The sequence below is a fragment of the Chrysochloris asiatica genome, unplaced genomic scaffold (assembly GCF_000296735.1).
Source record: "Chrysochloris asiatica unplaced genomic scaffold, ChrAsi1.0 scaffold00011, whole genome shotgun sequence".
Taxonomy (NCBI): domain Eukaryota; kingdom Metazoa; phylum Chordata; class Mammalia; order Afrosoricida; family Chrysochloridae; genus Chrysochloris; species Chrysochloris asiatica.
This window is the reverse complement of record NW_006408529.1, coordinates 34,942,587-34,968,174: the sequence shown is the minus strand read 5'-3', so window position 1 is coordinate 34,968,174 and position 25,588 is coordinate 34,942,587. Positions and strand designations below refer to the sequence as shown.

Here is a 25,588-nt window from a genome sequence, read left to right as displayed (position 1 = left end):
GTTGGGATGTCAATCTTTCCAGTGTCTCCAAAGGGAACTCAGTTTTTAGTCATAATTGTTCAGCTGCATTCTACTGGTGTCTTCTTCAGACCATTGCTTTGTGTCTGTCCTGCTCTGAACAACCAGGGAAATACCTCAAACAGTAGGGTCTGCCCTCTTTTCCACTTGCTGGGTCCCCTTGTCCTGCTCACTTGGCCATGCCCCCCAGTCTCTCACCCCACTCCGTGGTTAGCAGCTGCCTCTGAAGCTCTCGGTGCTGCACTAGCCTAACTGACTGACCCCAGGAGGCAGCGGGTACTCATGACTAGGAAGGAGATACAAAGTGCCCCCGCCCATCCTCTGTCTAGCAATCTTGGCTCAAGACTCCAACCGGAAAAATACAGTCCAGGAAGAGACGGCTATCAAAAATCTGGAAGCTGCCAGTCTTATGGAGTCCCCTTGTTCCTCTTTAGTCTTTGGGGATCTCTTTTGGGGGCACCACTCAGTGCAGGTGCCAGAAAAGGAAACCTTCATTATGTGTCTCCCAGACGTCAGGTGTCAAGCGTTGCTTCAATCAGTCTTTGAAGGCACAATGTGGGAAGGAAGTTCAATCATTTTGCACATTGAAGAGGTTCTGAGAGGCTAAATGCCTGGCCCCGGGATGCACAGCTGATGATTCACAGGGCTAGAACGGAACCAGTCCAGTCATTCTGACCGCAGAGTCTCTTATCTGTCCCCAACTTCATTTGGCTGCCCTGTGTTGTGCCTTGTCAGGGCTGGGAACTACGGTCTCAACACCAGAGACTCCTCTCACTTTTGCTGCCTTCAAGGGCTCCTCCTTGTGGCCAGGTGTGATCTTGCAGACTGGCGCCTCACTTACGGTGCTGTGCCTACTCGTTTTTTAGTGGAGTCCTGGTGTGGCACTGTAGGAAAAACACTGGACTGGTAACTGCATGGTCTGCAGTTCAAATCCACTAGGCTCTCGAAAACTCTATACAGGGACATTATAAGTTGGAACACACAACAACACAGCTTGTGTACGTACCTAAATAGGTGATGAGCTTTTTGCCTTAAATTTCTTTTTTAAAATGTTTTAATAACTCAGGATCACTTTGTTTAAAAAAAAAAAAAAAAAAATCAAATCCTATAGAAGCATATAGAGGGCAGTGATGGTTCAGGGGTAGAATCTTTGTCTTCCTTGGAGGAGACAAGGTTTAATTCTGGCTAATGCAAGTCAAGTGAAACCACCTCCTGCAATGGTCAGTGGAGCTTACATGTAGCATGATGCTGAGCGCCTGTTCAGTGGATTTTTCAGACTAAAACTAATGAGAAAAGCTTGGCAATCCACCTGCAAAAAAAAATAGCCAACTAAAACCATATGGAGCACACTGGTCCAATCCCGTTATGTGTGGGGTTGCCATAAATCAGAGGCCAACTCAATGGCAGCTAACAACATGAAAGTGTATACAGTAACAAGGGATGGCTTTAGAAAAAAATTTGATTGTGGTAACATATATAATACATGACACTTTAATTTGTTTTTAAGTGTACAATTCAGTGCTAACTAAACTATTGCGCAACCCTCACCATTATTTTCAAAAATGTATTCACCCCAGAGACTGTACCGATTAATCAGTAACTCCCTCCCCAGTGACGGCATTTTATATAGGTGTTCAATACAAATCTGCTGGCTGATCTGCTTTCCTTCCCACACGGCCAGCGCCCCATTGTAGAGCCCTCAGCTAAAGACATTTGCGGGCTACTCCTTCTCCCACACTGCACACTGGGTAGCCGTGTTTGTTGCCTTTTAAGGAAAGGGGACAGAGGGTTACAAAGGAAGGAGGGCTAACTTCAGAGATCCAGTGACCTCTAAAGGGACCAGCATCACTGGAGAGAGCAGGACTGCAGCTTCTAGCAGGTTTTCCATCCCGAAAGGCCAGTGGTTATGACTCAGCAGGAATGAAGCCTGTGACCAAAGAGATATCCATTTATATCCTGAGGGGTGGAGGGAATAGAGAGGAAAAACTGTATACCCTGTTTCTGTAAGCCTTATGATACCATAGTCATTCCCCTCCCTGTCCCCCCCCCCCCTCAGAAGTAGTAGTAGGCTGTAATCTCTATGGTTGAAATTCAAGGCAAGTAATTGACTAAACATCAAATGTCTGCATGTCGGAAGATTACTGTAAATGCATACAGGGAGCACTGGACCTATCAAACCACTCAGCCTGAATGGTTTCATGGTCTTGTTACACACATGCCCTAATTTAGCCAACTTGTCGTTTTAGTCAGCAGAATGGATCAATGAGAGTTGTCCTTCCACAATTTACAGACTCTACTAAGTTCATGGATACTCAAATGTATAAGTTAATTCTGGGCTCTACAGAAACTGCAAGATAGAAATAAAAGTAGGACCAAATGTTGACAGTAAATTGTTCCCCAAAGCAAAGTCCCTGAGATTGTAATGATGGTCAGGCATGAGTGTTTCCCCTGCAGCTCTGCCCATGTCTTTACCCACCACCTGGTTAGCACTGACAAGACTCCAGTTACTTTGGCCATTTATCTTTTTTTTATTTAAAAGACCTCCTCCCAGATAACCAGCCACTCCAGGTCTTAGCAACTCTCAGGTCAGGAAGTCCGCCCTTGCCCCAAACCTGTATGTTGTTGCTGTTGGTTGTTAAGTGCCATCGAGTTGGTTCCAACCCTGTATAGGGTTTCCAGGTAGCAGCCAACTTGTCATTCAAATCAACTTTGCAGTCCAGCACATTAACCCACAGTACCACACTAGGACTCCAACCTGTATGTAGCAAGAGTGATTTATTTAGATTTAAGCCCTTTCCCTCCTGGTTTGACTTCTTGTTGAGGGAACAGCTGTTCACAAGGCCATGTAATTGGCATCTGCTCCGTTTCTGAGTTCCAGAAGGGCTGGGTGCCAGGGCAATTTTTTTCCCACATTGGAGAGCCTCTCAAAAGGCTGGAGTGACGATGGCGTCTTTGCAGGTCCAAGGACACAGCTGCAAGCTGCCTAGTGCGGTACATATGGAAATGCACATGCCCAGTGACCGTGCTCTGTGATCCCCTAAGGAGGTACTCTAGGATGGGTCTCGTCTGCATACTCTTGCACATCTTCCTTTGCATATCGTCATCCCAAATTGAAGGTCCTCTCCGCCCCCCTCTCCCCACGCCCCCAAACTTTGTTGAAGTGCCAAGCATCCTCCCAGCCTTGAGGATACAGTCCTGGCCTAAAGTGGGCTCTGCATCTCTGCAAAGTACTCCCACAGTCATCTCCAGGCCCACAGTGCCACCCAGTGGCAACTACAGAGATAGCACCTAGCTTCCCAACAGATGGCTTTAGTCTGGGGTAAGATTCAAGCTCTTTCTGACTTACTGCTGTCTTGGTAATAGCTTCCTTAACCTGAACCTTTTCCCCCTTTACAGGTGGCTATGAGCGGTTTTCCTCCGAGTACCCAGAATTCTGCTCCAAAACCAAGGCCCTGGCAGCCATCCCACCCCCAGTGCCCACAAGTACAATGGAGTCCTTGGATCTGGGCTGCACCTCCTGTGGAACCCCACTGCACGACCAGGTAGAAGCGCAGGCAGAGACAAAGGGCAGTGTGGGAATAGGTGGAGGGAGGGTTTCCTTTCCAGATCTCTGTATTTTGAGGACGTTGAGTTCAATGTCCCACTTTGCAGGGAATGTGGTGAATGAACCCTGAGTATTGGGTGGGATGTTGGATAGAGTCCACTTATTCATTGGTGTTCTTCCTCATTCCTCATTTATTACCCCCTCCTTGATAAAGTAAAGAAAAGACCTCACTTCCAGAAGTCTCTGATTTGGCCACATGTGCCCATAAGTGGGGAGGCTGATTAAAGTCGTGTGTTGGGTGGCCTTTGTACAGGAAGCTGCGAGAAAGAACATGATTCTTTTTTGAAGGAGCAGTAGAACCAGGCCTGGCCCACAGCATCAGGCTATACCTATTGTATATGCCAGCAGTGAAGGCCAGATGGACATAACTGTCATCCTACCATTGCTGGGGGAGGAAATTCCATTTCTTATAAGCCTTTCCAATTCCATGGCGAGGACATGTATTTATGGGGCACAGTACCTTTGAGTTCTTCTAACTCAGAAAAGTTTCAGAAACTTAGCTTGATTTACACTATCTCATATTACCCTCCTCTTGTCTATGAGGCCCGGTTTGTATCTACTTTTGGTTTGCTAAGTGAAGACATAAGGAGCTCTGGTAGCGTAGTGGTTATGAATTAGGCTATGAACCACAAGGTCAGCAGTTTGAAACCACCAGCGGTTCTGCGGGACAAAGATGAGGCTTTCTGCTCCCATAAAGATTTACAGCCTCAGAAACCCTATACAGGGTCACTGTGAGTCAGAACCCACTCCACGGTACATAAAAATAACAACAACAACAAGTGAAGACATATCAAACCAAACAAATACGTAAGCCACATGATAAATAGCTTGATTGTTAAAATATGTGAGTTCTTGTCCCCCAAATTAATATTTTATAGTGTTTTCAGTGAAAGGCGTTCTGGTGACACAGTGGGTTGAGAACCAGGCTGCTAACAATTCAAACCCACCAGAGAAAGATGACACTGTCTGCTCCCACCCAGATTTAGTCTCAAAAACCCTAGGAAGCCATTCTTAGAGGGTCCCTCTGATTAGAATTGACTTGATGGTGGTTTGAGTTTGGGGGTTCTCAGTGTAAGATTACACAAACTGGTTCCCATTTAACAGTTGCAGCACAAATTGTTCAGAGACATCCATTACATTTTCCACAGTGTTTTAACATTCTTCTTCATTTCTTTCTGAATATTTCACTTCTAGTGACTAGTTTCCCTGTCCCCTTGCCCTTTCATCTTTGCTTTAGAGTGATTATTGACTATTTGCTCAGATAGATGATTTTTAAATGTGTGTAGTACTCACTGGTAATTTCTCCAGTTTTTCACTGGTAACTGTTCCATCTTATGAACCAATATGTAATTAAGTTATAAGGTGCCCTCATAAGGTAGTTTTGGTTCAAGGTTTATGGAGTATCACAGGACAATAGTCTTGGGGAGTTTTCTATTGTCAACCAGTGCAGCAGATCTGGACTTTTAAAGAATTCTGAGTTCTGTTTCACATTTTTCTCCTCTTTTGTCAGGATTCATCTATTGTGGCCCCTGATAAGAATGGTCTTCAGAGGTAGCTGGGCACCATCTAGTTCTGGCCTCAGGGTAGCTGAGGCTGTAATTCATGTAGCCTGTTACTCCTGTTGATTAGTTTTTCTCTCTGAGTTTTTTGTTTCATCTTTTTCTCTAATAGCTGTATTGTTGCTGTTGTTAAGTGCCATCGAGTCATTTCTGACCCATAGCGACCCTGTATAGGGTTTCCAAGGAGCAGCTGGTGAGCTTGAACCATCGATCTTGCAGTTCAAATGACTTTGCAGTCTGATGCATCAATCCACAGCACCACACCAGGATTCAATAGCTGTACTACAAGGTGGCAATATTAGATAGGTTAGACAGCTGCTTGCAAGCTTTTAAGATCCTAGATACTACTCACCAAACGAGGCTGTAGAACATAAACTTTGTAATGTATATTAGGCCAACTGACTGAGTTGTCTCATGAGATTATGGCCCTAGGGTTTCAAACCCAGAAAACCAATATTATGAGTATCAACTCTTAAATGTTACAAATGGTTCAGCGAGACTGACAGACAACTGCTGCCTCCTCTATCACCAGGCAGGTGGGCTGCTTGGACAGCAGGTGGGGTCAGCAAGGCTTTACCTGGTTCATGGGCAGAGCAGAGGCCGGAGGTTAGAGGAGTCCTGCTGGACCCAGCCACTCTCTGCCAGGAGCTCCTAGAGGATCATGGGAAAGCCCAGAAGGGCTGTGCCTAGCACATATTCTCCCCGGGGCCTATAAAAGCCCATCGCAGACTGGCTTCCCTCGCCTGTCCCATGCAGTCCTTTTCCTAGTTGCCTCATACTCATGTTGTTTGTATGCCTTTGTTTTCTTCTCTGGCGCAGGGAGGTCCTGTGGAGATCCTTCCCTTCCTCTACCTCGGCAGTGCCTACCACGCTGCCCGGAGAGACATGCTGGACGCCCTGGGCATCACGGCCCTGTTGAATGTCTCCTCAGACTGCCCCAACCACTTTGAAGGATACTTTCAATACAAGTGCATTCCAGTGGAAGATAACCACAAGGCTGACATCAGCTCCTGGTTCATGGAAGCCATTGAGTATATCGGTAAGTTGGTGGTCCTGCCCTTTTTGGGTGATTAGGTTAGAGGGCTGGGGAGGGGAAGATAAGAGGAAACCGCTTGTAATAGACGTGCTACAGGAGGGACTTGGAAAGCACTGTGTTCAGGATGTGCCCATTTCCTCTCTTCCTCACCCACTGGGTGTTGTATTTGGGGCAATAAGAGGAAGATGAACTCCTGTACCATTGTTGTTAGCTTACCTACCCTTCCATTACATGTCTCTATGTGTCTTGATGATAAGAACTTTTGGATGGGGTGGAAGACAGCAACAAAAACGGGGAGAAGTTGAGAATTAGATCATTGTTTTTGCTTCTGCAAATGGAAATCCTTGAATGTATATTAGGGTATATCTGGTTCCTAGTATGCACGTTTCCTATGTGTAATGTTCTTGTTTGGTTAAGTCTCAAAATTACCCTAGAATGAATGGGTTTCTGGAATCCCTCATCTGTGGCTGTCTTCCAGCCCTTTTCCAACCCTTGCCCACCCCCACGTTGGCTCAGCCCCTGTGATGAGGAACCAGGAGCCCTGAGAGCACTAACGGTGTCATGCTCTCTGCCCAGATGCGGTGAAGGACTGCCGTGGACGGGTGCTGGTGCACTGCCAGGCGGGCATCTCACGCTCTGCTACCATCTGCCTGGCCTATCTGATGATGAAGAAGAGGGTGAGGCTGGAGGAGGCATTTGAGTTTGTCAAGCAGCGCCGGAGCATCATCTCGCCCAACTTCAGCTTCATGGGGCAGCTGCTGCAGTTCGAGTCCCAGGTGCTGACCACCTCCTGTGCTGTGGAGGCTGCTAGCCCCTCGGGGCCCCTGCGGGAGCGGGGAAAAACCACCCCCACCCCCACCTCTCAGTTTGTCTTCAGCTTCCCAGTCTCTGTGGGGGTGCACTCGGCCCCCAGCAGCCTGCCATACCTGCACAGCCCCATCACCACCTCCCCCAGCTGTTAGGGTCACTCTTGGAGTCCCCAGAACAAGAGTCAGCTTTCAGCAAGAGTTGGGTGGGCCCATGTGTGGCTGCAAGTTGGAACTGACTAGCGGGGGGCAGGTGACCAAGCTCCTTCCCCATCCACTTCTCCTTGGCCATCCTCGGGGCCAGCAAGAATGGCAATAAGGACTTTGAATACATATTAAAAGCAAACAAACAAAACACTCCAACTTAGAGCAATAATGGCTGTCTATGCAGCCAGGGAAGACCTTGGTTTGGTTTGTGTTGTCAGTTTTACTTTTAAGATAGAAATTTCTTACCTCATTTTTTTAAGCATAAGGCTTGAAGTTATGAAATCCACAGATCCTGGCAAATGTGTCCAACCAGTTTTATTGGGGGAGGGGGGTGGACAAGGGATAAAAAACAAACCACTTTCCCAGAAGTGCCTGGATTTGTGTTCTTGTTACTTTTTTGTTGTTACAGTACAGGAATTTTGTTTTGTGGATTTTTTTTTGTTTTTGACTTTAAAACAAATCTTTTAGGACATGATTTTCATTTCTAAGTCACACAACAAATGAATAATTAAGCTTAATAATAAATAAAAGTATTTATTAAGAATTTCCTCAGTATGTTAAGTACAAGAAGAGTAGTGACAGTTCATTTAGAATATATTTATGTTGATGTCAAACAATGGAGCACAATAGCATGCAAACATCAGGGCAGTTAGGAAATCCATGAATTCTCCTAGGTCTGCGCAGGTCAACATGATGATCCACTGGGAGGCAGGTGGGTGGGTGGACAAAGGAGAAAAGGAAAGGACAGCTCTTTACTTACTTTGGAGCTAGTTTCTGAGCCACAACAATACCACCTTCTCTCTACGTTGATCAAGAATTTGATTGGGTGGTGGGAGCTTTTCCCCCTAACCCTGCTTAGGTCTCTTCTATCCTCAGTGATAAACGCCATATCCTATAAGGTGCTCCGGAACAAAAACTGAGTGCAATTCTGATTTTTCCTCTAGTGAATCATTTGGCAAGGCCATTGGGAAAACCAGCTAACTAGAGATAAACCTAAAATGGATCCTTTTATAAGTTAAACCATCCTCTTTCTCTCTTGCATGAATCTTGAGTTTTTCATTTTTACGGGGTTGGCTTGGAATGAACTATGCCAACAATTCCCCGCATTCTTAAAATTTCTGGTTTAAGAGAATATTTTTAAATGCTCTCTTTAAAATGGAAAAAGGGGAGTGGGCACCATGTTCAGGTCCCCTTGAAGTTGAGAGGGCAGGAGAGTACAGTGAGCTGGGTGGGGCAGACTCCTTGCCTGGGCCTGGCTGACGGCTGGGTTCTGTGCAGGGCATGGTGGACACTTGAGGGCCATCTTAGAATCTTTTCTTGGGACAATGCCATTTTAAGAGGCCTTTCCAAGTGGAGGAATGGCTTTTGGAAGACAAAGGATATGTTTACTGTGGGGTGGGATTGTGGGGAGGGAGAGGGAACAAGCTAGATGTTGCTTTATTTGTAGTGTTGTGGAACAGTGTTGTTACGGAGTGCCAGATTAGAGGTCATTGAAAACTTGTCTAGAAATGAGAGCATGTCTTGTTTTGTTTTTTAAGCCCTTTGAGAGTCTAGATCTAAATGGACATTCTTGCTCAGCTCAATAACTTCAAGCCTCAGTATCAGAATAGTGTTGGGATGCTCTCATTGGAACATCCCAGCCAGGACCAGGCTCATCACCTTCCCTTCCATGAACCTGTGTCAGCATCATTAGTCCTGCCTCTTTCAAGCCCCACCTCTGGGTGAGGCCAGAGTTCCCATTTCCTGCTTTTAGAAAAGCCAGAGGCCCCCTTCCTTCCCCCCGGGGAGCTGCTTGGCTCAATAGTTAAGGACTAGGCGTGGAGGGCTTGGGGTTCCTACACAATGGATCCATTTAGACACAGCACAGTTGGACATTCCCACTTTTTCCTTGATTCCTGGAAGTCACTTCATGTTTTGTGATGAATGAGGTCAAATGGGTCCTGCAGCTGAAAAAACTAGGGGTTCCAACATGAGATCAGTAAGGGAGGAAGGGCTGCTTGGGGGATGGGGGTGGGTAAAAGTGGTCCAGAGAACAGAGTCACATTTTATAGAATGAGTGTACATTTGTCAGAAACTATGCATACTGCTTTCCCAGATTGGAATTAGACCACATGGACAGTAGGAACTCAGGACTGGTTCCAGATCTGTCTTTTCCCAGCTTCCCAATTTACATCTTTCACCACAATGTCAAATAACTATTTATAAAGCCATTTTCTTTGTACTTGATAGCATTGTGAATGAGTAGGAAATTGACGTGAGTGAAAAAGAGGACTTCTGTTGTTGTTCTCCCATCAGAAGCCTCTTAGATGACTTAGAGTAGCTCTAATGAAAATACCACCACACGTAAACCTGAATGGTCAATGACTTTCAATAGGCACCCCTCCCACGAAATGATTTCTGGTGATGTGAAATTCTCTAGTGGCCAGAGGGCATTGCTGACTGAGTTTACAGAGCTGCTCTAAGGGAAATGGGCCGATGTTCCTACAGAACAGTATTAGGCTGAAACCATTGCTGAATGGAAGGCTAATAGTGCCTTCCTCATTCATCCTCACCTGAGGCTGTTCCTTCCAGCCATATTCCAGAGAGATTTCAACAAGCTACAATTCTGATCGTGTTCCTTTCCATTTGTTTGTTTGTTTTTAATCCCTTGGGAAGTTGGATAAAGGGAGGTGTAGAGGGGCAGTTGATTCAAGGGTGAGGAGAAGGAACTAAAGATTGGACTTGGCCAAGGATCACTAAGCACTTGTATTAAAGCAGTGGTTCACCTTGGCTGCCCATTAGAATCACCTGGAAGCTTTAAAAAGTCCTTTCTCAGAACAATTAAGTCAGTTTCTGGGAGTGGGACCCAGGCAATTTGTGTCAAAGCTCCCCACGTGCTTTTGATGTGCTGCCAAGTTTGCATAAGTGCTTTTGGTTTGGGCAGGGTGTGCTGTTGTTAGTGGCTGGGCCTGGATAACACAGAACTAGCTTGTCTCCCTGGAGTCACAGAGTTTGTCACTGGCACAGTATGGCCCTATTGCCAGGCCCAAGCCAACCAAGGACCAAGATGGTTCATTTCAGGAGCAACTCAGAGCATGCAGCTCCTGAAGGGAGCACTCTGCCCTGCTCCCTGAAAGCCAGCTGGTCTGGAGAGCATCCTTAGGTGACGGAATACAGCGGCTAGATGACAATGTTTTCCTTGCTTATAAGTAGTTGGAGAATGTCACCTGGAAAGTGTTCTCTCAGCCGTAGTACTCCGCCCTTCCTTAGAGTTTGAGTCATACAAAGAAGAGACTTCTTACAGACAGAGCAATGCAATACTTGTAACTTCTGTAAATAGCCCCATCTTTCAGAGTGATGTCATTTCTACATTTGATATGCCTGTATTTCTGTAGGATGTATATAGTTTAGGGGATTTTTGTTGTTGTTGCTTAGTTTTGTTTTTTAGAAAAGTCAACACGTCTGTTTTTATTTATTGCTTGAAAAGAATCATTTGAAGAAAAATAAATAACATTTTCAACCACCTCTGGCTTGGTTTTTGTCCTTTCCTGGAAAGCTGTCCGATTCCTCTGACGCAGAAGGGGAGGGAAAAGCCTTGGGCCACTTACTAATCTCTTGTGTATAGTCCCATTCGCAGTGAGACTGGCTGGTGAAAATGTCAGCCCACTTTTGTTCACTGAACACCACTCAAGGAAAATGAAAGGAAGAGACTGGTAACTATTCTCTGAGAGCCTGGTTTCTCCAGTTGCAGAGAGACTGATAGAGGAGAACTGGGTGACAATCAGGACCCTTCATCTAAGAATCTACTGTGTGATACGCACAGGATACAGAATAGAATGACCAGAGAGTGGCAAAGTAATTCAGCTGCAATAGAAATATGAACAAGAAGGACACGCCACCCTATTGGTACGGGGGAGGGGGGTCCAATGTGGCTCACAGAATCAGGAAATTTGACTAATCTTGTTTTTGTTGAGATCATGAAAATAAGCACTATGGTTCAAGATCAGATTGACGAAATAAACTGAAAGTTCTATTGCATAGGCCAGTGGTTCCCCAGTGATGTACTGCTTGCCTCAGAGCCCACTGGTGCCAATTTCTCAAGTTAAAAACATACTAGTAAACATGCATTTTCATTGTGTCATTATTTAGCATTATGAAAGTACTAAATCCATTGCTGTCAAGTTGGTTTCTACTCATACCAACCACATGTCTTACAGAGTAGAACTTCTCCACAGGGTTTTCTTGGCTGTCCTCTTAATGGAAAAGACCCCTGGTTGTGCACTGCTTAAGTACTGGGATGCTAACCAAAAGGTCAGTGGTTCAAGCCCACCAGCCACTCCACAGGACAAAGATGTAGCAGTCTGTTTCTATACAGCTTTGGAACCCCTTTGGGGTAGTTCTACTCTGTTCTATGTGGTCACTAGGAGTTGAAATTGACATGATGGCCATGGGTTTTTAATTTGATGGAAGAAGATTTTCAGGCCTTCTGCAAAGCTGCTGAGTGTACTCAAACTGCCAACTTTTAGGCCAGGAAAGGAATGAGGTATATAATCTAGAAAATCAGAGGCCATGCTTATTTGCAAATTATTTGTTTCTGAAAAACATAAGGGAAATGAACCAAAATTCTATCAGAAGTAAGAGAATATAGTAGTAAATGGTTGATTATAAAGTTTATATAAAAAATCAATAGCTTTTTTTATTATGAAAACAATAACCAGTTAAAATGGAGGTATAGTAAGAGATCTCATTTACTATAGCAACTTAAAAATGTAATGCCTACAGTGAACTTTACCAGAAATGGGCAGGGCCTATAGGAGTCCTGGTGTGGCACTGTGGGTTAATGAGCCAGACTGCAAGGTTGGTGGTCAAGCTCATAAGCCGCTCCTTGGAAACCTTTTACAGTGTCACTATGGGTTAAAACGACTCAACTGCACTTAACAACAACAACAACATGTAATGGACTTGGGAAGTCCCTATGAAGGGATGGATTATTGTTGTTAAATGCCATGGAGTAACTTTTGACATATAGCGACCCTGTATAGGGTTTCCAAGGAATGACTGGTGAGCTTGAACCATCAACCTGGTGTTTCAAACCAACCTAGTGGTCCAGCACACTCTACTGCTATGCCACACCAGGGGTGGATTAGAACGTTGGGGAAAAAGCAGAAAGGCTTACTGTGTTCTTAGATAAAAAAGACAATGTTGAAATGATAATCCTCTATAAATGAACCTATGCAAAATACCAGCAGAATGTAAGGCAAAACATGACAAAATGGTCCTGAGTTTAACCTGGAGAGTTAAGTAAGCTGTTGAAACTAAAAAGTAACAGATGGAAGGGGGGATCATACTGTACAGGGAGAGGGATTTATATCCTTCCGTAATGTGTATCTACCACTATTGTAATAAAAACTTACTACTTTTTAAACAAGATATTGTCTTTTCATTGAGATTCTTGGGCCCCCTTAAGACATACTGAGTCAGAAACTACAAACTATCCTCAAATTATTCTGATTTACAACTCAGCTCAGAAATGGGCTGATATAGATACTCCCTTCTGTTGAAACAACCTTGTCCTGATTGAATTGTATACCACCACCCCAACACACACAATATGATACATGTTCTCTTAGCTGGCCCATGATTCTCAGGGGTTGGGCAGTTATGAGATGATGTGATCATCTCCCATGATGTGCCCTGATAGGATCAGCCGATCGGTTGCAAAGGGATTAGGATGCAATGCAACAACCTCAGGGCACAGTCCTGGTTCAATGTAAGAGAAGTTTCCTGAGATGTGACGTGTAGCACCCTTTATCTTACAAGACATAAAAAGAGAGATGTAAGCAGAGAAGGAAGGATCTTAACACTACCAAGAAAGAAGAGCTAGTAGCGGAACATGTCCTTTGGACCCAGGGTCCCTCCTAGACCCAGGGGAGATTGATGCCAAGACAAATGGAAGTCTTCAAGGAATGCTGGGCCCACAGAGTATGAAGGAGACAAGGACTTTTCCCTAGACCGGACAGAGAAAGCCATTTCCTAGAACTGGCATGCTGAATTTGGATGTCTAGCTTCCTAAACTGTGAGAAGAGTACTAGTGTGGTGCCACAAGCACTGGACCACAAAGTTTGAAGCTCAAGTTCAGTGGTTTAAACTCACCATTCACTCCTCAGGAACCCTGTAGAGGGTTGCTATGAGTCGGACCCGACTGGATGGCACTTAACAACAACAGCAACAAGCAGTGAGAGACTCAGCATTTCTCAAGCTGAAAGAACTAAAGAAAAAATTGAAGATTTGACTTGAAATATTGAAGGACTCCATGGGCAAAATATTGAATGATGCAGAAAGCTTCAAGAGAAGATGGAAGAAATACTGAGAGCCATTTTACAAAAAAACTGTCACTGCTCAACCATTTCAAGAAGTAGTATATAACCAAGGGTCAGTGGTACTGAAGGAAGAAGTCCAAGCTGCACTGAAGGCATTGGCGAAAAGCAAGCCTCCAGGAATTGACAGAATACAAATTGAAATTTTTCAACAAACTGATGCAGCACCAGAGACACTCATTCATCTATGCCAAGAAATTTGGAAAACAGCTACCTGGTCAACCAATGGGAAGAGATTTGTGCCCATTCCAAAGAAAGGTGATCCAGAAGAATATGAAAATCATGAAACAATATCCTTAATATCACATGCAAGTAAAATTTTCTTGAAGAGGATTCAAAAATGATTGCAGCAGGGACCAGCCAGAAGTTCAAGTTGGATTCAGAAGAGGACTTAAATGAGAGATATCATTGCTGACTTCAGATGGATCTTGGTTGAAAGTAGAGAAGACCAGAAAGATGTTTACTTGTGCTTTATTGACTATGCAAAGGCTTTCAACCCTGTGGATCATGACACACTCTGGATAACATTGAAAAGAATGGGTATTCCAGAACACTTAATTGTGCTCGTGAGAACCTGTGCATGCACCAAGAGGCAGTTGTTAGTACAGAACAAGGGGACACTGAATGGCTTGAAATCAGGAAATGTCTGTGCCAGAGTTGAATTCTTTCTCCATATATATTCAGTCTGTATGCTGAACAAATAATCCAAGAAGCCCGATTATATGAAGAGAAACATGACATCAGGATTGGAGGACAATTCATTAACAACCTGCAATATGTCAATGATACAACCTTGCTTGCTGAAAGTGAAGAAGATTTAAAATACTTACTGATGAAAATCAAAATGAAAATCCTCATAATTGGACCAATAAATAACAGCATGATAAACTGAGAAAATTGAAGTTGTCAAAGATTTCATTTTGCTTGGATCTACAATCAGTATTCATGGAAGCAGCAGTCAAGAAATCAAATGTTGTATTACATTAGGCAAATCTGCAAACGACCTGTTTAACACATTGAAGAGCAAAGATGTCAGTTTGAGCACTACGGTTCACCTGACCCAAGTCATGGTATTTTCAATAAACCCATATGCCTGTGAAAGTTGGACAATGAATGAGGGAGACACAGAAGAATCCATATATTTTAATTATGGTGTTGGTAAAGAATATTGAAAGTACCATGGACTGCCAGAAGAGCAAACAAATCTGTGTTGAAGGAAGTGCAGTCAGAATGAATGCTCCTTCAAAGTCAAGATGGTGAGATTTCATCTCTCATACTTGGGACATGTTCTCAGGAGGGACAAGTCCTTGGAGAAGAATATCATGCTTGATAAAATGGAGGGTCAGTGAAAAGGAGGAAGATCCCCCAGCAAGCTGGATTAATACAGTGACAGCAGTAATGATTTCAAACATAACAATAATTGTGAGGATAACGCTTTATTCTGTTGTGCATAGGGTCGTTATGTGTCAGAATCGACTGGACAGCACCTAACAACAACAAACTGAGAGAGTAAATTTCTGTTCATTACAGCCATCTATCTCTGGTATTGCTTCACAGCAGTGCTAGGTAACTAAGAAGACAAACCCATAAACCATAATTGTTCCAATTACTATTGGTGCATAACAATTTAACCAAGAAATTCATTGTGTAAATTAACAACCATTTTGCTTTGCTCACAGATTTGTCAATCAGAAATTTTGGGGAAGGGCCCTGCTGGACAGTTCTTGCTCGGGGTCTTTCAAGCCATTGCATTCCGCTATTACCTGAGACTGCTGTCTTCTGAAGGCTCCATTAGGGTGGACATTCACAATGACTTGCTCACATGCCTAACATTTGATGCTGGCAGTTGGCTGACAGTTCAGCTGTGACTGTTGACAAGAACACCTATAGGAGATCTCTCCAGGTATCTTATATTGCAGATCAGAGCTCCAGTGGGGGCATTCCAAGGTGAACAAGGTGTAAGCAACACCCCTTTCATGACTTAGCTTCAGAAATCACAGAGCATCATTTCCCTTCAAATATATTGGTTGAAGAAGTTTCAAGCATGCCCACATTCAAGGGGTGGGGACCCAGACTCCTATCTCTTGATGGGAGGCCTGTGTAAAAAATTCTGTAGCCAATTTTTTTAAAACCTTCATTATATTACATAGATAATAATCTAGAAAGCCTGAAATTGAAAGCTTCACCCTTAATCTAGAAACATTGTCATCTGACATCTCATCCAAGGGCCAAAACTTCTCACTGGGTCTTGGCACTTAGCTTCTAAAAAGTTTTCAGATGGATCTAGTACACAATACATGCTGACATCAAGATTCTTCCTGTAATCCAATAAAATACATTAAATTGAGGGAATCAGAAGGGTTCCATTTTAACTGCATGTAGCATTCATGCTACTGCTGAGCACCCCAGCCCTATAACATTGCTAATACACAAAATGTTAATTCCTACTGAGTCCAGGTCTGTCACTGAGACTTTACCAGAGTATTCCTTACCACTTCGTTAGAGTTGGCTTATCAGATAGTAACAAAAATTAATAGTTATTGTTATTCTAAATACCTTGATGCTGTTGTGTGTCATTGAGTCAATTCTGACTCATTACCTTATATAGGGTTTCCAAGGCTATAAATCTTTGTTGTTGCTAAGTGTCATCCAGTCAGTTCTGATTCTTAACAACCCCATATAGGGTTTCCAAGAAGCATCTGGTGAGTTTGAATTGTCAACCGTAAGGTCCATTGCTTTATCCCACAGTGCCACACCAAGACAACTCTTTAGGGGAGCAGAAAGCCTCATCTTTATCTCTCAGAGTGACTGGTGGATTTGAATTGCTGACTTGGTGGTTAGCAGCCTAATGCATAACTCACGACACCACCAGGGCTCCACCTTATGTTAACTCACTTAATCCTCATGACCCTCTAATGAGATATAGGACACAATATGATCTCTATTTTACAGATGTCAACATTTGGGCACAGAGAGATCAAGTAACTAAGAACGGAGTTGGTTTGTGGAAAAGCCAGGACTGGAAGTCAAGCTTTCAACCACTGTGCATTCTCCCTGCTTATGCTATACTGCCCCTGTCTGAATCACAAAACATCATAACATAAACTGCCTCAGATAAAGACATTTATAAAGTTGGAAACTGTATAAGTGTAATTCAAGGAGAATATGGAGACAAGGAGGGACAGGCATACTCACTAATTTCAGACCCTTGGTACTCTCTACTAGGGCTTAACTCAAGGCAACTTGGGCAGAACTCTTTGCACCCATATATACACTCAAGGAATCTTTCTAATGCAGTGTGAGTAATGTAAAGACCAAATGAGTGCATGATATGGAGAACAATTAGCTAAGGAAAATGTGTTCTGGACCCTCTAATACCAGGATGCAGAGCTACAAAAGCCCTGTGTCCACCAGCCAGGTTGGGACCCATACACAAGAAGAACTCTAGGGTCTCTGGGCCGGACACACACTTCCCTATGAGCCCTTGCTTAATCTTATTTCCCAGTTCTCTGGATCACAAACTACCATGTGATGGGGAATTTTGGACCGATTTCTATTCATATTATAGTTGTGACCCAGGTGTACCCACATGGTGCCTGGCCACCTATCCCTCCTTCTGGGATTTTCACCCAAAGTAGTTGGAAACAATTGGAAAAAAAGTTGAAACACAGGAGCAGGCATGGAAGCTTGCTGGCAACCACATTGGTCTACTGGTGAGTGGAAGAGAGGGAAATGCAGCAATGAAGAAATGGGCTGAGTTCAACCATGTTCCATAGACTTCCATTGACCTGGAGATGAGAGAGTGAAGAGGAAGGGCTGGTTGGTCCAAAGTGTGGTGAGACCTGGGGACACCTGAGCCCATAAGGACATAGCCATGGAGGGCTAAAGCTGAGAGTGAAACATCCAGCTGATATGAAGTGAGAGGAGACACACAAGAATGCACAAACTTGCAGATAGTACCCATTTGATCTTGATGGCTTGATAATTAGAGCTCAACTAGAATTTTTTAAAAAAAAAAATTTTTGATAAAGGAAATGAGTGCAAATTGATACAATTCAATGAACTTAACTTATACTTATGGATGTAGTAGCTCAAGGTACCAACTGAGAGGGAAGGAGGCTTCACACCAAGTATCAATGCTATCCCCTCTGTACACAGGGTAGATAGGGACAGGTAACTTAGACACTGGCTACATAAAATGAGGGGGTGATAAAGGTACAAAATGACTGGCTTACAAGTTTTCAAGAGGAAGTTTAGTTTACGAGTGTGTGAGGGAAGGTAGAGTCCCTACTGAATAGTTTTAAAAGTGGGGAAGTAGTTAATTTTACAGTCCAGAAACAGAGGATCATAGGACCATCAAAGGAGAAGAGCACAAGCGGAATGTGGGACCCTATCCAGAGAAGCAGCGACACCAGAAATGGAGGCAGAGATGGGGGACATGGAGAGAGGGAGCAGCTGAGGACTCTGGACTCATGGAAAGAGAGGGTGCTGGTGGTCAGGAGGCAGGATTGCAGAATGTGCCCTTTGGTTGTTAAAAATTATTGTATATTCCTAAGTGTTTATGTGTACACCCCTCCCCCGCCACACACACACAAACAGAGGGAATGGAAACAAATACTGTTGAATGGATGATGCACATAGGAGATTATAATCATTGCAATGAAACAATGGTGTAAAGCTGATGTTCTCTCATGTAAACTATCACTCAGTTCACAATAAAAACTTTATATAAAATTTTAAAAAGCCAGGATTTCAAGACTTCATCTTTCAAAATTCAGACATATTATCAGGAGGGACTAGTCCCTAGAGAAGGCTATCATGGTAAAGTGGAGGACCAGCGAAAAAGTACTCTCAATAAGGATTAGTACAGTGGCAACAACAATGGACTCAAACTTAACAATGATTGTGAGAATGATACAAGTCCCGGTGGTGATTCATTCTGTTGTGCATAGGGTCACTGGAAGTTGGCACTGACTGAACTGTACCTAAGAACAAAAATGTGATTAACATAGAGATTTATTACACTATGAACAAAGAATGTTGCCTGATAATATTTACTTTTTGAAATTTGAGATTTTCTTGTGTTTTATTATAAGATCAATTGATGCTAATGTTTAAGGATTTTTTAAAAGAAGGCATATTCTCTTTTTTGAGGTATAAAGTTTGATGCATTAATTAAGATAAAATTAACAAAACCTAATATTTAAAACAGTTGTCCATTTCTACTCACGGTGACTTCATGTGTGTCAGAATAGAATTGTGATCATAGGATTTCCAGTGACAGATTTATTAAATGATGATAGCCAGGTCTTTCTTCTGAGGTAGCTCTGGGTAGACTCAAATCTCCAAATGTTCAGTTAGCAGGCAAGTGAGTTAATCTTTTGTACCACAGTAACACCATATATAGTATTTCACACCCTAAGATTCCTATTTATTTTTCTTGTTATTTGTCAGATACATGGAAAAATATATTGAAAATATGTTATAAGGAAAATTTGATAGAACCACAGTGAAAAATTCAATGTTTTCTCTTTATATGTCTTAATGTTTTGTTTCATGTGCACAGATGTGATCATTAGATCTTATTGTGGCTTGTAGATGATGTTTCTCTCTTTGTTTCATGTAATGCTCCATTCTGGAGTCCTGGTGTGGCATTGTAGGATAAGCACTGGACCACAAGGTCAGTTTGAACTGCAAAGTTGGCAGTTCAAGTCCATCAACTGCTGTTAGGAAACCCTTAACACTTAACAACAACAATATTCCATTCTACTTTCTCTGGCCTCAGTAATACTGTTCCTACATTGTTTTTGTTACTACTTGCCTGATATTTATGTTTCTTTCTCTTAACAGCTGAAGATTTATTTTTGAATCATAGAGAAAAACTGACCAATAATTTAAAAAAAAAAAATGGCTATAGGTTTCTAGGTTGAATTCTACCACTGGGCCAGATATTGACTCCATGTACTTGTCTGCACCACTGTAACTGCTTGGAATAGGTAAGGTTTTGTGTCAATTTGGGTGGGCCTGAATTCTCACCAGTTTGTCAGTTGTTGTTGTTGTTGTTGTTAAGTGCCGTCGAGTCGGTTTCGACCCATAGCGACCCTGAACAGGGTTTCTGAGGCTGTAAATCTTTACGGGAGCAGATCACCTCATCTTTCTCCCGTGGAGCAGCTGGTAGTTTCGAACTGCTGACCTTGCGGTTCGCAGCTCGATTCATAACCACTACGCTACCAGAGCTCCTTTAAGACGTGGTAATTCCCCATGATGAGGGATTAATATAGTATAATGCATTCACCTCCCCTATGATATTATCTGATGTGATCAACCCTGATCTCATTTAATCATACATGTTGTCAGCCCTCAATTCTATGATCTTAATGAGGCTGGATGAAATCTACAAGTTTAGGCTTTCTTCACTTCATCTCTTTTGAGACATAAACGAGATCAAATAGTCAAGCAGAGCTAGGAGAGACCTTTTACCATCAAGAAAGAAGAGCTTGGCCTGGTGTATCTTTGGTCCTGGAATTCCTGCACTGTGAAGCTCCTAGGTCCAGAGAATGATTGGTATCAAACACATGGAGATTTCCAAGAATGCTGGGTCTACAGATGCTGAAAGGAGACAAGGACATTCCCCCAGCACCAACAAAGAAAGAAACACTTCCTCTAGAGCAAGCACTCTGCTTGTTGTCTTCTAGCTTCCCAAACTGTGAGAGAATATTCTATCTCTCATACTTTGGACATGTTGTCAGAAGGGACCAGTCCTTGGAGAAGGACTTCATGCTAGCTAAAGTGAAGGGTCTGTGTCAAAGAGGAAGACCCTTAACAAGATGGATTGACACAGTGGCGTCAACAATGGGCTCAAACATAATAACAACTGTGAGGATGGCTCAGGACTAGGCAGTGTTTCCTTCTGCTGTGCATAGAGTCTCTCAATTAGAACATACTGAACAGCACCTAACAACAACAACCTCAAAGCCACTTAGGGTTTTTCTGTTAGAGCAGCACTGTATTACCAAAACACTCATTTAATGTGTACTGAGTTGCTTTGAGTAGAGACCATGGAGCTAGCTTTCCTCGGGTAGTCTTCATTTCCACCTCCCAATGAAAAAGACTCTCTCCCAATATCCGGAGCAGATAGGAGACATTAAGAGAGACAGGAGCAGAATTGCATATTTGCAGTCCTGTCATTATTGTTGCAACTCTTATTTCATTTCTAAGATGATTGTTCTTGTGTTAACTTTCCAAACAGATTAAAGCAATTCACCTGGAAATTAGAACCTAAATTGAACTACATTAAAAAAAAAAAAAAAAAGATGATTCTTGTTTCAATCTATTTTTCCTTCCCACAGTGAAAATAGCTTTTGAAATATTCAAACATTAGAAAGTAAGTCACTTGAAATCCCCTGTATCTGCAATAACTTCTTAATATTCCATGATCATCTTTTGATGTATGTGAGCATATATACATCTGTGTGTTTGTATGTGGACACACACATATACATATGTCACTGTTCTGTCTCATGCACAGTCATCATTATCATATGTTCTTGTAACTTCTTTGTTGTTGTTGTTAAGTGCCATCGAGTCAGTTCTGACTCACAGTGACCCTGCAGAGGGTTTCTGAGGAGCAGTTGGTGAGTTTGAATTGCTGACCTTGCAGCTCAAACCGACCTTGCAGTTCAGCACATTAACCCGCAGTGCCTGGTATTTTTCTTTGTTCCATGTTGTATATAGATAGAAAAGGTGGTGGGTAGATAGAAGGTGTGTTGTTAGATGTTGCTGAGTTAGTTTCAGCTCCTAGTGACAGAAGGAATCATAGTCCAGACCTGTGCTACCCTCACAATTGTTACGTCTGAGCCCACTGTTGAAGACACTGTGTCAATCCATCCCATTGAAGGTCTTCCTCTTTCCTTCTGACCCTCTACCTTACCAACCATCAAGTCCTTCTCCTGGGACTTGTCCAAAGGATATGAGATGAAGTCTCACCATGCTCACTTCTCCCGAGCACTCTGGCTGTACTTCTTCCAAGAAACACTAGTGGCATTGTTTCCAGCATCACAGTACCACCCAAGGCACCAGAATATGAAAGATAGACAAGTTGTGAGGTAGATAGAAAATTAGTTGATTAGACATGCTGGTTCTTTCAGACAAGACTGTTAAAGAACATTTCCTCTTGGTTTACCTTCCTTTCTCCACCTGTACCCTGTAAACAACCATACCTAACAATCAATCACAGGTCTTTCCATGTATTCCTCCATACTTATTGTTGTGCCATCGAGTCAGTTCTGACTGTGTAGGATTTCTGAGGAGTGGCTGGTGGGTTTGAACCATCAAACCACTGCTTGTGGGTAGCAGTCCAGTGCTTATACAGCGCCACACCAGAGCTCCTCCATGTTAATATTCATATGCATATGTAATTTTGCTTGTGGGCATTTTTGCATGTAAATTTTGTGGGAAATTCCATTATCTTTTCATTCCATTTCCCATGAACTTTTTGAAGCCAGCTGGTATGTGAGTAGGCTTGACCTCACAATGATGAAGTCCTTGGCTGTTAACTTGGCTGTTACATTCCACCAGCTCCTTGGTAGGAGAAAAAGGTGCTCCTGTAAAGATTACAGTCTGGGAAACCCTATGAGGCAGGGTCTGTATGAGTTGGAATGATTTGATGACATACAATAATATAGTGTTGTATAAATTCTCATACAGGGATTTTATTTGGTATTCTTTGCTTTCTATCAATAAAGTCATGTTGTTAGCTGCCGTCAGTTGATTCCAACTCATGGTGTTTACATGTGTGCATCTTGCTTCTCTCAATATATTATAAAACACCCTCAAGTTAAATGATAAATGATTTAATTCACTCTTCATTTTTAAATTTTCATTTTAGTTCTTTAAATATATGATTTATTCACAGGGGCCAAAATGTATGTAGTAGAACTATCCCCTATCAATGATCAGCCCCACCACCCAATTTACAAGTACTTACCAATGCTACTAGGGTATTGGTGTGGTGCTGCGGGTTAATGTGCTGGACTGCAAAGTTGATTTGAACAGCAACTCACCAGTTGCTGCTCCTTGGAAGCCCTATACAGGGTCGCTATGGGTCAAACCTACTCAACGACACTTAACAACAACAAATCAATGCTACCAGAATATATTCTTTACACATACAAGTGAATGCATGAATACAAGTGCATGCGTGTCTACATTTACATAATTCCTTCCCTTCCAACACACTGAATTCTCACCCAAACAATAGCAAACTGTCAGGTTGGTCTGCATTTTGCTTTTGACTCTGTGGGTTAGTGTCAGGTGCTTGCTGCAAGATTAGCAGTGCAGACCCATCAGCTGCTCCTCAAGGAAAAAGAGGAGATTGTCTGCTCCTGTAAAGATTTAGTCTCAGACTAAATCTAAAGAACAGTGCTGTTCTTGCCAAATAGTCTAGCTCCCCTTGAACTCAATGTGTATGTAGCCAAACGACTTATCATTGGACAGTTGAAAGTTGAGAACTATGGGTCACTTCCAGGCAGAAGCTTTACAAACCATGTTTCTTGTGTTTTCTTCCCTTTTGTCAAGATTACAAAAAAATGTAAGTGAGGGGCTGCTCTACAAGCTGGGCTTCAGGTAAGGACGATGGCAACAGTGTGGAGCAGAGCCCCAAGCCAACCCGGGTGGACCAATCTGTGTTGTTTTAGGTCCCAAATATTTTGTTTACATTCTATTTTACTGATATAAAATACAATAAAATGAACATACTTTACACATAGTGTGATGCATGCTGGCAAAGGTGTATATATCTGTAACCTATGCCCAACTAAGATTCAGAACATTTTCAACACTCCATTCAAATTCTCTTAAGTCTCTAAAAATCAATTCTCCTGCCACCAAGGAAATTACTATTCTGATTTCTATCATCATTGATTAGTTTTGCCTATAGGATTTAATTTTTTTCCTTTTAATTCCAAATGGAAGTCAGGAGCTTGGGTTCTTGTGTCTGTCCTCCCTTAATCTAACTACGTGACCTTGACAAGTTCTTTATCAATACGACAACACAGCTGCATCAGATGACCTCTAAAGACCCATTCTAGTTCTTGTTGTTGTTAAGTGCCATCTAGTCGATGTTGACTCATAGTGACCTTACGCACAACAGAACAAAACGCTGCGAGATCCTGGGCCAACCTCACTATTGTTGTCATGCTTGAGCTCATTGATGCTGCCACTGGGCCAATCCATCTCCCTGGGCGGGGGGGGGGGGGGAGGGGGGGTCTTCCTCTTTTTCTCTGACCCTCCACCTTACCAAACATGATATCCTTCTCTAGTGACTGGTCCCTCCTGACACTGTGTCCGAAGTATGAAATGCTATTTTGTACTTATATACTGTTGTTGTTGAGACGATTCTGATACCTAGTCACCCTGTACAGGGTTTCCAACGAGTGGCTGGTGGGTTTGAAATGCCAACCTTGTGGTGAGCAGCCCAGTGCCTATCCTACAGTGCCACACCAGAAAAGTTTGTGGAAAATTGAATGTAAAGACAATGGAATCCATAAAAGATACTGGGTTTACTGGTCAGATGGAGTCTGGTGGAACCCCGGAGGCTATGGTCTTTGATCACCTTTCAAGTCTGGAACTGACCTCATCTCTGTGGCTCTGGTTTCAGCCCAACAATAAGCAGATGTGTAAGGGGAACAGTAACAGTAACACTAGGGAGGCACATATGCCGCCTTAGAAAATTGAGATCCAAAAGGTAGCATTTACCAAAGGACAAAATTCAGAAGGGTAAATAAAGGAGGAGGGATGGAAACATGAGGAGGAAGTGATATAAATGATGTTACATTTAGATAATTGCAATCAGTGAAATGAAAAAAAAAAAAGTATATAAATTGTTGAATGTAAAACTAGTTATTTATTCTGTAAAACTTCACCTAATTCACATCAAAAACTTTTTTGAAGAGAAATTTCCCCACAAATTGTTTAAAGCCTCCTCATAGCTCTTTACTCCAAGGCAAATCGCTAGTTTATGGAGCTTTATGAGGACCAAACCACACTCCCTTTATTAAAGATCATGGTGCCAATATGGCTGCTTATTGAAGGGCAACTTGGAAAGAGACTCAGGATTCTATGTTGAGGACATCGTGTTAGGTGGTATTGGGTGTTGGATGGTCCCAGCCAAAATTCTTAAATAAATAAATAAACTCTCTTGTTAGGGAGACAAGTTAGAAGTACACAAATAGCTAAACAAAAATTGAGGACAACCTCCTGACAACATGTTCAAAGTATAAGAGGCAAAGTCTCACCATCCTCACTTCTGAGGCTCGTTCTGGCTGTACTTCTTTAAAGACAGATTTGTCTGTTCTTCTGACAGTCTTTAAATATTCTTTGCCAACACAATAATTCAAATCCATCTATTTTTCTAAAGTCTTCCTTACTCATTGTCCTACTTTTACATGCATATGAGGCTATTGAAAATACCATGGCTTGAGTCAGGTGCATCTTAGTCCTCAAATTGATATCTGTACTGTTTAACACTTTAGAGAGGCCTTCTGCAGCAGATGTACCTAATGCAATACGTCTTTTGATTTCTTGACTGCTGATTCCATGAGGGCAAAATGAAGTCTTGGTCAAAACGCCTAGGTATATTGCATGGGGAGGAGATCGTCTCTTTAACAGATGGTGCTGACAGAACTAGAAAGCGAAATGCAAAAGATTGAAACAAGACCTTTGCCTTGTATGCAAATACAAACTCAGCATGGATTAAAGATCTAAATGTAAATCCCAAAATTATGAAGGTCATCAATGGAAAAATAGGGACAAATGTGAGGGCTCTAATTCAGGGAATACACAGACTATCAAACATTTTGAAAAACTACACAAACAAAAGTAGACAAAATAGTTGAGTGGGACATACTAAAAATTTAAAACTTAGGTGCATCAAAAGAGTTCACCAAAAGAGTAAAAAGGGAACCCACAGAATGTGAAAAAATCTTTTGCAATGACACATCAGA

The 25,588-nt window shown here is 42.6% G+C and overlaps 1 protein-coding gene across 1 annotated transcript in view; it reads left to right on the top strand.

Moving 5' to 3' along the window:
- LOC102810911 (dual specificity protein phosphatase 4-like) overlaps nt 1-7,656 on the top strand; it is a 16,739-nt gene extending 9,083 nt beyond the window's left edge. The window contains exons 2-4 of the mRNA XM_006834486.1: nt 3,415-3,560; nt 6,001-6,220; nt 6,794-7,656. Of these exons, the coding sequence (XP_006834549.1) occupies nt 3,415-3,560; nt 6,001-6,220; nt 6,794-7,179 (752 nt within the window). The 3' untranslated portion in view covers nt 7,180-7,656. The remainder of the gene's footprint in view (nt 1-3,414; nt 3,561-6,000; nt 6,221-6,793) is intronic.
- The last annotated feature ends 17,932 nt before the right edge of the window (nt 7,657-25,588 follow it).